This window comes from Lagenorhynchus albirostris, chromosome 17, assembly GCF_949774975.1.
Source record: "Lagenorhynchus albirostris chromosome 17, mLagAlb1.1, whole genome shotgun sequence".
Taxonomy (NCBI): Eukaryota; Metazoa; Chordata; class Mammalia; order Artiodactyla; family Delphinidae; genus Lagenorhynchus; species Lagenorhynchus albirostris.
The window spans coordinates 46,079,039-46,092,872 of NC_083111.1; the positions used below are offsets into that span (position 1 = coordinate 46,079,039).

The 13,834-nt window shown below is 38.8% G+C and overlaps 1 protein-coding gene across 5 annotated transcripts in view; it reads right to left on the reverse strand.

Moving 5' to 3' along the window:
* Positions 1 to 2,443: 2,443 nt before the first annotated feature.
* Positions 2,444 to 13,834, reverse strand: part of RNF19A (ring finger protein 19A, RBR E3 ubiquitin protein ligase) — a 57,805-nt gene continuing 46,414 nt past the window's right edge. For all 5 annotated transcript variants that reach the window (XM_060127713.1, XM_060127715.1, XM_060127712.1 and 2 more), the window contains 5 exons: positions 13,150 to 13,264; positions 12,481 to 12,642; positions 6,880 to 7,093; positions 5,034 to 5,177; positions 2,444 to 4,377 (listed from right to left, as the gene is read on the reverse strand). In XM_060127713.1, the coding sequence (XP_059983696.1) occupies positions 3,687 to 4,377; positions 5,034 to 5,177; positions 6,880 to 7,093; positions 12,481 to 12,642; positions 13,150 to 13,264 (1,326 nt within the window). In that variant the 3' untranslated portion in view covers positions 2,444 to 3,686. The remainder of the gene's footprint in view (positions 4,378 to 5,033; positions 5,178 to 6,879; positions 7,094 to 12,480; positions 12,643 to 13,149; positions 13,265 to 13,834) is intronic.

The window sequence follows — 13,834 nt, forward strand, 5'->3', positions numbered from 1 at the left end:
TTTTTTAACGGAATTTTTTTTTGATATTCAGTTGTATGAGTTCTTTATATATTTTGGCTATTAACCTCTTATCACACATATCATTTGCAAACATCTCCTTCCACTCAGTAGGCTGCCTTTTCACTTGATAGATGGTTTCCTTTGCTGTGCAAAAGCGCATGGGTCTAGGACCTGGGCTCCTTTCGAATTTCTCCCTCTGCATTGGGACTCTGAGCACGTCAGACTTTGCATGTGCCCTCTAAGAGCAGAGTCTCTCTATCCTATAGCCCTCCAGCTCTCAAACATAAGTTCTGCTTTTTAGAATCAGCATGTTTTTAAAAAGCCCTATTTTCAAAACCAGATGTCCTGGGGGCTCATCTTTTGGCATAGAACTCCTGGGCTAGGAGCCCAACATGGGGCTCAGACCCCTCATTCCTTGGGGAGGACCTCTGTGCTTGTGATATTCCTCCCATTTGTGGGTCACTGACCTGGGGGTGTGAGTCCTGACTATACCGAGTCTCCACGCCTTCTACGCATCTGTTGTGGCCCCTTCTTTATATCTTTAGCTGTGGAAAATCTTATCTGCTAGTCTTCGGGTCATTTTCATAGATAATTACTCTGTAAATCATTGTAATTTTGGTGTGCCCGTGGGAGGAGGTGAGTTTAGTCTTCCTTCTCCATCATCATGGGGAAGTTCTCCAAAATTTGTATTTAACTAGACAATATACTATGGAAAATCTTACATATTTACAAATTAACCCAATTTCTGGTGAAAATAAGAAAGATGAATTGTATAAATTTAACATAAAAAGCTTACTAACTCAGTGCTCTGAAGCTGGAAATTTGTACATTTAAGAGAATTCAGTTAAACTGGTAGCCCACACAATAAACAGTAGGGTATATGATCACTATCTGTGTATTCTTTCTCTCACCACTATGCGATTTTCCCCTTAAAGAAAGCAAAGTGTAAAGGGCTTTTAAAAGATTTTGATGTGTTAAGGCCTGTCTTGAACTGTGGAGTGTTCTCTTATGCTATGATAGCCCAAGGTTGAGCTCCAGAGGAATCTGGTTTGGTCCTTAATTAATCCAAGTTTGAAGGAACTTCTTAAGTCAGTTGAAAGGATTAGGCCATTTTTAAAGTGAGACTGAGGCAGTACTGGTTGGGGTACAACCAGGAGAGGGATGGGGTGCACCGACTGCACAGGCCTCCTAACTCGGCACCGCCTTTGCTGTATTCCTCCTAAGATCATTTAGCTTTCCATTTACTCTTTAGCTTTTTTACAGAAATGTCAAGCAGGCAGTCAACATATTCATATATATTATTTTCATGAAGTATTAACTATGTAACAGGAAAACAGAAAAACCATCTATATCTATGTATTTTATAGAGGCTATGAGAATAGAAAGCATTTCATTACAATTATTAGCTTGAATTTAAATGGCTCTAGTTTCATAATCTAATGTTGCCAGAGTAGAATCTCTTAAAAGTCTTTTAAGACCTTTTTACTTTTCTTCTTTTTTTTTAATCTTTGTTTTTATTTTACAAATTTATTTATTTTTGGCTGCATTGGGTCTTCATTGCTGCACACGGGCTTTCTCTAGTTGCGGCGAGCGGGGGCTACTCTTCGTTGTGGTGCATGGGCTTCTCATTGCAGTGGCTTCTCTTGTTGCAGAGCATAGGCTCTAGGTGCACGGGCTCAGTAGTTGTGGCACACGGGCTCAGCAGTTGTAGCTCACGGGCTCTAGAGTGCAGGCTCAGTAGTTGTGGTGCACGGGCTTAGGTGCTCCACGGCATGTGGGATCTTCCTGGACCAGGCTCAAACCCGTGTCCCCTGCATTGGCAGGCAAATTCTTAACCACTGCACCACCAGGGAAACCCTACTTTTCTTTTAAGATGAGGATTTATAATGCTTATCTCTTCACAATTTAAATGACAGCTCTATTTACTTTTCAACCAACATACTTTAAAGAAATGAATTTATGTTGATGAATAAAGCAGCTTCTTTCTGGAGGAAAGGCAGGTATTCGACATGAAGAAAGGATAGTTTCTAACACTGTTTGTTGAGAAGTTCAGCAGATGCTTCCCTCTAGGCTGAGACTAGAATGCAGAATCCTCTCAGTGGCTTGCAATATTTACGAATTTGCCACATGGCAAATGAATATTCCTGTTCTTATAAAAATGTCAGTGCACAAACCATAGGCAGTGATACATTAGTATTTACATTTATTTCATGTATGCAGTTTACACACTCACTATTGAACAAAATTGGAATGCAGACAAATATACAAATACCATAATAAGCATTATAAAATAAAATAACTGGCACTAGTGTTATAAGCATATTAATGGGCCTGGTGAGAAAAATGATGAAAGAAGACTGCAGCCCATGGCATTTTTCTTTTTATCAAAAGAAAAAGCTCTGTAGCACCATAATGGTAATACTTAAAAGAAACACATAAGATGGAATATTTTAACTGAGGTTAGCCTGTTTTATTTAAGTGAATTATACTGGAAGTTAACAGTATAGGCAATATTTTGGCCAACTTCTGTTTATGTCAGCTGAACATCTTCCATAAACAAAAGCAAAGGAAAATAAAGCCAGCCATATACAGACCCCTCCTTAGTACTTGGTACAAACTCTGCACCGTGCTTTGATTTCATGATTGGAGAAGATATACATGTGCTAAAAACTGAGGTTATGTAAAGTTATTCACTAAAGCCTGAGTGTGTCTTTGGTAGGCTAATACTTTTTCAGCATTGTTATTGTTAATCATATTTATGTTTCTCTACCCTGTATTTTTCTACATAATCCAAGGTGGCTAGAGAGGACATTATGGAAAACAATACAGCAAAACCCTCAAAGAAGTAGGCCCTTAAAATCTACTCTATTCTGAAGGCACCAAGAATCAGTGGGGTGCAAACTTCCCCTTAATGAAAGGTGACTTTTTTGTAATACTTATAAACTAATGGAATTTTATTTTGCAGTTTTATATATTTTATTTGGTGCTGTCAGTATACTTAATTACCTACTTTTACACTTTTCTTCTAAGATGGCAACAATATACAAGATATATAGGGTACCAGGTGTTTCTATTTCAAAGTTGTGCAAAAACTGCCACAATCTTGCTCAAAGTGTCTAAGTATCCAAATGGTAGCAAATGGGCTGCATTAAGCTGTATATATCCACACTGCATATGAAGAAAAAAATGAAATTTATGCCCAGTTATGAACATAAATGTTACAAAGTGTATCATATACTGCAAGTAACCTGCAAGGTTCTTTAAACAGTATCTTTTAGTGGTTTCAATAAAATGTCACTAACCACTTAGCCCTAAGCCTCAAGTTCTCTTCATAAGAATGCTGTAGAACTGCATTAGTATTTTATATTGATTATAAATTAAGCCAAATTTCTATCTAAATACACAAGTATGTGCTTCAAGCAATGTTTTGTGGCAAACACACAAAACATAATTCTCTTAAGAATTACTGTCCTTACAATAATGCACTTTTAAAGCCTTCATTTCATAGTTTGGTAATTAAGATCCACATGAAACACAATGCTTTGCTGAACACAGAAAATGTATCTGCATTATGATGATGCAACCCAGCGTTTGCTGGCAACTTGAAACTTAAAATAGTCACGTGCAGTTCAACCAGCTCCAAACAAGGTTTTTCAAGTGGTAATTATTTTGCAGCATTTGTAGGTCTATATATCAGTCTGAATTGCAACTTTTAATTCCACTGTCTGATGTGAGTGGTTGTTATTTGCTTCTTTTAGTGCACTGCCAAAATATAAATCAATATTGGTTTTTATACCACTGTTGCCATGTTCTTCAGCAATATGATTCAACTGTGGAACTTCTGAACATGAAGCAGTTTTAGTAAGCACAGAAATGCTACACTGATGGGGGGAATTTTCCAGACGGTCGTTTTCTACCTCAGGAAGAATGTTAACAGTAGCAAAGCGGGTGTGATAATCAGTGGAACCATGACTACAAGAAGTTTTCATGCTTTCTAGGTCAGAACAACTAAATTCAGAAAAATGACTAGAGTGGGAATCTGCTACAGAAGGCATACTGTCACTGAGGGATGGTGCCTCGAATTCACTTGAGTTCGTACTCTGCTGTTCTAACAACTGTGCATCCATGTCCTCTCTGGTCTCATTTATCTTCATGTTACTCTTTTTCCTCAATTTACCACTTTTTGATTTCTTTCCTGCTGCTGCTTCTTTGGACCACTTGGTGGCACTGGATTTACCTTCAGGCAAGCCACTGGATGAACCCCCAGGATGACTTCGGGTGGCACTGCCATCCTCCACACTGCTGCTTCCACTGTTGTGCCTGAATTTGGATGGCTTTGACTCGATATCTACCTGAACCTCCATACTGTTGCCTTCTCTGGAACATAAGAGTAACACATATAAATTTCTGACTTCCTCTTTTTAAAAAGAAAAATGCAAATGACAGCAAAGGGGGAGAGGCTTCTGTGTGAAAACTTCAAAGACTATATAAAAGCTATTAGAACAAATTAATGCAGGATACATTCTACTAATAGAAAAAAGTTGCTTGAAATAAGAGGACTATCTTTAAAATAATACTTCAATTTAAAATAAAACGGAAGCAACTACACTCATTGCTTATGCTATTCCAGGTACTATGCTACGTTCTCCATTTTTTTTCGGAACAGTTGTATTGAGATATAATTTGCATATCATAAAATTCACCTGTTTCAAGTGCACAATTCAGTGGTTTATAGTATATTCACAGAGTTTGCAACTATCACCACTATTGAACTTCAGAACATTTTCATCATCCCCAAAAGAAACCCATTAGCAGCCAGTTCTCATTCTTCCCCCTCCCCAACCCCTAGCAACCACTAACCTAATTTCTGTCTCTATGGATCTGCCTATTCTGGACATCTCACCACTTTCTTCTTGCAGAGAACCAAACAGTAGATAACGATTATTCACAATAATTTTGCCTAATGATAGGGATAATTCTTTACAAATTAATTTAAAAAATACTTCTGACTTTATAACAATTTTTTTCCTTACTTGTCCAATGGGATGTAGGAATTCAGAATGGATCCTGCCATTGCCTTGGTGCTGGCATTATCACTAACTGTTCCCAAACTGACTGTGCCAGATTCTCCACTTAGGCTGTACCGTTCTTTCTGTACATCTGCTTGTACTTCCAACCTTAAAGAGAGGGGTATTAGAAAACAAATCAACTACATATAATATCAACACTACTACGAGAACGTATCTTTAAATAATTCAGTAACAAGAAGCTATTTTAGAAACAACTATAAACATTATTTTTCTAAGTTTCCTTTTATTTGATTATTCAAATTCTACTGCAGCACATTGAACAGTACCAGCCATCCAGATAAAATGGTAAAATTAGCTGTCTGCCAAGTAAGGTAATAACAGAGTAATACAAAAAGAACATAAAGGATTTTAACTTAAACATGCTCCAATATTCTTACTTATGATGCGGTGCTTTGCTTGCCACACTTCAGTGCAAAACACCAAATCGGAATACATTAAAAACCATTCATTCTACATGACAAATCAGTGCCTCAAAAAATCCTGGGCATCTATATATTAAAAATAGTTCCAAATTTAACACCTGACTCTTTAAAAAAGACATAATAGGGACGTCCCTGGTGGCGCAGTGGTTAAGAATCTGCCTGCCAACGCAGGGGGTACAGGTTCGAGCCCTGGTCCAGAAAGATCCCACATGCTGCAGAACAACTAAGCCTGTGCGCTGCAACCACTGAGCCTGCGCTCTAGAGCCTGCGCACCACAACTACTGAAGCCCATGCACCTACAGCCCGTGCTTTGCAACAAGAGAAGCCACCGTGGTGAGAAGACCGTGCACTACAACAAAGAGTAGCTCCCGCTCACTGCAACTAGAGAAAGCCCTTGTGCAGCAACGAAGACCCAATGCAGCCAAAAACAAATAAATTTATCAAAAAAAAGAGACATAATATACACCACTATAACTTAAGAGTTTGTGTTTAAAAGCACACTACCTAAAAATAAGATAAACATAACTGATTTATCTTTTTTTTTTTTTGCGGTACGCAGGCCTCTCACTGCTGTGGCCTCTCCCGTTGCGGAGCACAGGCTCCGGCTGCGCAGGCTCAGCGGCCATGGCTCACGGGCCCAGCCGTTCTGCGGCACGTGGGATCTTCCCGGACCGGGGCACGAACCCGTGTCCCCTGCATTGGCAGGCGGACTCTCAACCACTGTGCCACCAGGGAAGCCCTGATTTATCTTTTAACTCATGTACTCTCCCCTACGTTTAAAAAAAAACCCCAAAGCTAGTAAACAGAAGTAAAGAAAAGTAAATTAAAGAGGAAACAAAAGAAGATAAAAATGCTTTAACTTATCCTGCTTATCTACATGGCTTTGGGTAAAAGACTTCGTGAGAATTAAATAACCATTAATACATAAAAGGACCCAGGCAGACTCTCTCGGCCTCAGTTCTTGCATTTCCGGATATCCTGACTCCACCTGCTCCCCCAGGCTTCAGCCAGCGTCTCATTTCCTAACAGCTGTGGCCACCTCCAGAGGTAAGGTCCAAGCTTAATCACTGCCTTTACAGTATTCACGGAGGCAGCTCCAGCACTGACTCATAACATAAAATCTGACAAATGCAGTGAAAAAAATGGCATGTTATCCCTTAGACTTGGTTTTTACCTCATCAAATCTCCTTACTCACTGTTTACCACTAAATTTCCGTTTTTGAAACCTTACTGTTTTCAACCCTGACACAGTAAGATTATATGTCATCATCATGCTTTGTGTTCAAAACTCTCCTCATCTATAATAATTAATAATTTGTAGTTAAGGCAAAACCAAACCAAAACAAAACAAAGCACAGTTTTCTCACCTGTGAAAACAGTTTACCATGGCACTTCCTGACAGACTCCCTGTGATACTGGCTCCAGCGAGCGCCATGGTGCTGGCCGTTTCACTCAGGTTGTCCCGGATGGCTCCTATTCGATCCATGTGGCTTCCACTTGCACTCAAACTGCCGGTCAAACCACCAACACTTCCCTCCCCTATGCTAGGGTTGTGTCTTGCTTCTGCTACTGAAGTTGTGTCTAAATGCAAATATTTCAAAGAAATTAAATAAGTGTGATTATTGATTTCCCTCTCCATAAAGTCTGTCATGATTTCAGATAGGACATATTTTCATATAAAGTATAAAACACACACAGGAATAGAAAAAGTGTCTGGAGTCAGGAACACATAACATAACCGTGGGATAAGAGTAAACGGAAATATCTCACAGGGTAAAGTTGGATTAAGGATGCCCTCAGTTTTAAATGGTTACTACAGGCATACCTTGGAGATATGTATTGTGGGTTTGGTTCCAGACCATGGCAATAAAGCAAATATCACAATAAAGTGGGTCACATGAATTTTTGGGTTTCCCAGTGCATATAAAAGTTATGTTTACACTAAAGTGTGCAACAGCATTATGTCTAAAAAAAATGTATATACAGTGATTAAAAAATACTTTATTGCTAAAAAAAATGCTAACCATCATCTGACAGCTCAGGGTTGCCACAAGCCTTCAATCTGCAAAAAATGCAATTAGCTGCAAAGTGCGATAAAATGAAGTATGCCTGTACTTTACAAGAAAATCAAGAAGATTTAGGAATTCTATAAAGAACCTGATGGTTGAAGAATTTAGCTGACTTTGAGAAAAATTATGTGACAGTTTTCAATAAGGGTGTTATTTAAAGAGCTTAGTATTCTCTAGGACAATAAGAATGGGCCAAAAGTTGACTTCTTGATATATTCCACAGTTCCGACTGTCTACAAGCTATTTCAAGATCTGATACCACTATATTCCAATCTTACAATACTTTTCACAGGCTTTATATTGGAGGATTTATTTATTTGCTCCAATATTTGAGTTCCTATTATATAACCCAACTCTGTTTCTAAGTACTGAGGACACAGTGGATCAAAGAGACGAACAACCTGCCCTCAAAAAGCTTACACTCTAGTTGGGGAGAGCAATAAATAAAATTATATGGTGATAAATGCTGTGAGAAAAAATAAAGCAGAGTAAAGGGGAGTGAGTAAAAGGCAGTGAGAGTGATGAGGAGTGCGTGTCTGTGTGTGCACACGCAAGCGCCTGTGTACTGTTTTATATAGTATGATCAGAGAAGGCCTCTCTGATAAGGTAACACCTGTAGAGACTCAAAGGAAGTGAAGAGGTGAGCCATGAAATTATCTGGGGGAAGAGTATTCCAGGCAGAGGAAACTGCAAGTTTAAAAGCCTATAAGTGGAAGTATGTTTGGCAACCTCAACATTAAGGACAGGTGGTATAAGGGAAGAGTTCAGAGATGTAGATCAGGAAAGACCAGAGGGGGACTTACGGGCCATGGTAGCAACTGTCGATTCCATCCCCCCGCCCCTGGTACAGTTAGAAGCACTGGGAGAATTTTGAACACAAGTTAGATCTAACTTATGTTTTAGAAATATCATTATGTGGAATGGTGAGTGGAAGCTGAAAGCTGATGGATCACTTAAGAGGCTATTACTGTAACCCAGGATAAAAGAGAGTAGCTTGGACTAGTGGAATAGCAGTAGAGATGGTAAGAAATGGTGGAATTATGGCTAAATACTGAAGGAAGCAGCAGAACTTGCTGACGGATCAGACGTAGGGTAAAAAGGGAGAAGGGAGAGTCATCATCAGCAAAGGTTTTGGCACAGCAACAGCAAGAATGAAGAGGCTACTAAACAAGGGAAGGATGACTGAGAGGACAACAGGTTTTACAGTGAAGAGTCTGGTTACAGACTCTTAAGCTTGGAATTCTTGTTAGACGTTCCAGTGCAGCTTAGGTAGAAGAGTTAGATGTATGAATTGAAGTTTAGAGGACAGTTCTAGCCTAAACATAAACTGAAGAGTGGTTTGTCTATATATTATTTAACAGAGGAGATTACCTAGGGAGTGTGTGTAGATAAAGAAGAGAAATCTGAGAACTGAGAGCCCTGGGAAACTCCAAAATTTAGAGGTTAGGAGAGGAAAATGAACCAGCAAAGAAAGCTGAGGAGTGGCCAGGAGATATGATGAGATGAGAAGTGGTTATCCAGGAAACAAGTAGAGAAAATGTTTTAAGAAGGAGGGCATGCTCTACCATGTCAGGTGTACTGTTACAGTAAGATGAAAATCAAGAATTGACCACTATATTTGGTAACATGGAGGTGACTGGTGACTCTGCTTTGGTGGAGTGGCAGAGAGGAAATTTTGGAATGGTAGGGACCAAAATCTGATTGGAGTGAGTTCAAGCGAGAACGGGAGGTAAGGAAGAGAACATTATCTTTGCACATATGCCTGATTACAGGCAAACCTCAGTTTACTGCGCTTCAAAGATACTGTGTTGGGACTTCCCTGGTGGTGCAGTAGTTAAGAATCCACCTGCCAATGCAGGGGACATGGATTCGAGCCCTAGTCTGGGAAGATCCCACATGCCGTGGAGCAACTAAGCCCGCGCGCCAGAACTACTGAAGCCTGCGTGCCTAGAGCCCGTGCTCTGCAACAAGAGAAGCCACCGCAATGAGAAGCCCATGCACCACAACGAAGAGTAGCCCCCACTCGCTGCAACTAGACAAAGCCCGCGCGCAGCAAAGAAGACCCAACGCAGCCAAAAGTAAATTAATTAATTAATTAATTTTAAAAAGATACTGTGTTTGTTTTTTAAACAAGTGAAAGGTTTATGGCAACCCTGCTTTAAGCAAGTCTATCAGCGCCGTTTTCCCAACATCATTTGCTCACTTTGCGTCTCTGTGTCACATTTTGGTAATTCTTGGAATATTTCAAACTTTTTCATTATTATTATATTTGTTATGGCGATCTGCGATCAGTGATCTTTCATGTTACTATTGTCATTGTTTTGGGGTGCCATGAACCGCACCCATATATGACAGCTAACTTAATTGATAAATGTGTATGGGTTCTGACCACTCCACCAATGGGCTGTTCCCCCATCTCTCTCCCTTCTCCTCGGGCCCCCCTATTCCCTAAGACACAACAATATTGAAATTAGGCCAATTAATAACCCTACAATGGCCTCTTAAATGTTTAAGTGAAAAGAAAAATTGCACATCTCTCACTTTAAATCAAAAGGTAGAAATGATTAAGCTTAGTGAGGAAGGTACATTGAAAGCTAGGGCAGGCTGAAAGGCTAGGCCTTTTGTGCCATTTAGCCAAGCTGTGAACGCAAAGGAAAAAGTCTTGAAAGAAATTAAAAGTCCTACTCCAGTGAACACATGAATGATAAGAAAGCAAAACAGACTATTGCTGATATGCAGAAAGCTGTAGTAGTTTGGATAGAAGATCAAAACAGCCACAACATTCCCTCAAGCCAAAGCCTAATCCAGAACAAGGCCCTAACTGTCTTTAATTCTACAAAGGCTGAGAGAGGTGAGGACACTGCAGAAGAAAAGTCTGACGCCAGCAGAGTTGGTTTATGAGCTTTAAGGAGAGAAGCCGTCTCCGTAACATAAAAAAGCAAGGTGATGCAGCAAGTGCTGATGTAGAAGCTGCAGCAAGTTATCCAGAAGATCTAGTTAAGATGCTTAATGAAGGTGGCTACACTAAATAATAGATTTTTAATACAGATGAAACACCTTATATTGGAAGAAGATGCTGTTCAGGACTCTCATAGCTAGAGAGGAGAAGTCAATGCCTGGCTTTGAAGCTTCAAAGGACAGGATGACCCTCTTACTAGGGGCCAATGCAGCTGGTGACCTGAAGTTGAAGCCAATGCTCATTTACCATTCCAAAAATCCTAGGGCCCTTAGGAATTAGGCTAAATCTACTCTGCCTGTGCTCTATAAATGGAACAACAAATCCTGGATGACAGCACATCTATTTACAACATAGCTTACTGAATATTTTAAGCCCACTGTTGAGACCTACCTTTCAAAATATTACTGGCTCATTGACAATGCACCTGGTGACCCAAGAGCTCTGATGGAGATGTAGGACAAGATGCCTGCAAACACAACACCCATTCTGCAGCCCACAGATCAAGAAGTCGTTTCAAATTTCAAGTCTTATGATTTAAGAAATACATTCTGTAAGGCTATAGCTGCCACAGACAATGAGTCCTCTGATGAATCTGGACAAAGTAAATTGAGAACCTTCTGGAAAGGATTCACCATCCTAGATGCCATTAAGAACATTCACAGTTTCATGGGAAGTGGTCAAAATATCAACATTAACAGGAGTTGGAAAGAAGCTGATTCCAACTGTCATGGATGACTCTGAGGAGTTCAAGACTTCAGTGGAGACGGTAACTACAGAAGTGGTGGAAAGAGCAAGAGAACTAGAAGCGCAGCCTGAAGATGTGACTGAATTGCTGCAATCTCATGATAAAACTTTCATGAATGAGTAGTTGCTTCTGATGGATAAGCAAAGAAAGTGGTTTCTTGAGATGGAATCTACTCCTGTTGAAGATGCTATGAAGACTGTTGAAATGACAACAAAGGATGTAGAATATTACATAAACTTAGTTGATAAAGCAGTGGCAGGATTTGAAAGGACTGACTCCAATTCTGAAAGAAGTTCTACTGTGGGTAAAATGCTACCAAACTGCATTGCATGTGAAATCATTCGTGAAAGGAAGAGCCAATTGATACAGCAAACTTCACTGTTGTCGTATTTTAAGAAATTCCCACAGCCACCCCAGCCTTCAGTAACCACCACCCTGATCAGTCAGCAGCCACCAACATCCAGGCAAGACCCTCCACTGGCAAAAAGATTATGACTTGCTGAAGGCTCACATGATTAAAATTTTTTAGCAATAAAGTATTTTTAAATTCAGGTAGATACTTAATATACAGTATAGTGTAAACATAACTTTTATATGCAGTGGGAAACCCCAAAATTCATGTCTTGCTTTATTGTGATATTTGCTTTATTGCGGTGGTCTGGAAGCGAACCTACAACATCTCCAAGGTATGCCTGTACTTCCCCAAGACAATTTCTTTAACGAGAACTGTGGGAATTTCTTTAAAAAGAACACGCACATTTATAAAAGCTTATTAACTTGTACTCCTAATGGTAGTCTATGAGGGCCTTTATATGTTCCAGTTTTTGTTATAATTCCTATTTCTTTGAATAACATTAGGTTAAAGATATTTTCTACTCATTGGGCATCTGCATTTCTTCTTTTATAAACTGCAGTTCTCTTCTGTCCTTTTATTACTGATTTGTAACATTTTACACAAAATAATCTAGAATTTCTAAGACATTACATTTCCATCGGAGGTTATAGGTACCCAGAACCATCCCACCCTCTTTCATCCATTCACCTTTCCTCAGCAGCTCATTTCTCTGATGTACTTCTGGGTGAATACTATTAGGGCTAGTAAGAGAGCAATGGGAATTCTGACTTGCATGTTACCTACAGCATTACACTATTATTACTAGTACGTACATTTTCTTCCTTTGCTGAAAGGACTTACCTACAGCTGTGTTTGTCCCACCAACATTTATATCATTTTCATCATCAAATTCAATCCTGACTCCTTTTCCATTGCCTGCTGAGACCCCACAACCTCCGCTTCGACAGAGAGAAATCGGAACAACACCATAGACATAAGCTAACATAATAGGAACACCAATACCTAAAGAGGAATTAAATTGTTCATTACAAACCAAAAAATAAATTACAGAAACACACATTTCAGAAAGTCTTTTCAAGAGAAGGTGTACAGGAGAAAAGTGTTAGGGTTCTGCAACTCTTGCCAAAAGCGGATTTACCCAACTATTAAAGGATGCAAGCAGATTCAAAGCTTCTAGCCTCAGGTGACACATATGAGGTTAAAAAAAAGATGTAAATCTTTTTTCTTTTTCAGTGCCAGGGCTCTAAACGGTGTTTTGGTGGGGAGGAAGGGATATTAACCACTAATAATTTACCAACTATCCCTAAGGCTAGGCTCTTGAGTTTATATTACTTTTAACCAATATAGTTACAGAATGAGAGGCTATCTGTAGGCTCAAACTGCCCCTAAATAAATAAATAAAGTAACTCTCTTATCTTCAACAATATAATGCTCTGTTTTTCAAAATTCTTCCACAAAACTTTAATTCTATAAAATTTGAGGTAATTAGAATTTTTAAGCATTTCTTACCTACAGTTACTGCAGCTACAACTGGAGATACGATTACAGACAATGTTACACCACCTGCTATGGCCAAATTCCGTTTGTGCTTTGAAACATCCTTGCCTTCATATCGATTGTGAATCTTGAATTAAAAAGAAAAATGGGGGTGATGGGTTAAAGAAAAAACACATTACATATTTAATTTAAATGAAATAGACCTACATTTGTTAGAAGTTTAAAGTGATTTACCTTATAATTTCATAGTTAAGTGTCCAAATTCAAGGTAAACATATTATTGTTCTTAAACCATATTCTTATATATAATTTGCTCCTTATTAATAGTTTGGTTACATAAGACAGTGATTTAATAGATTTTACTCTGTTTAATCAATCTTGAGCAAAAGTAGTCCTTATAATCTTATTCAAGAACAGTATAAATCATGTTTTGAGCAAAGAAGAAGGAATTAAGAACATTATTTTCAACATAGTTATGAGTTGGATGTTAGATCAACAGGATTACTTCTAAGAAATGTATCATTCCACAGAATTCTAAATAAGCATCCCTAATTAGTTGGCTTCTAGGAGAGGTTTACACAGTCCCTAAAAAAAAAAAAAAACCTGACCTTAAAAAGCAGTACTAATAAGCAAACATCACTAAATAGAATCAATTTTTTTCTCAGATCCCTTTTTATGAAGAAAAATGCTATCAAAT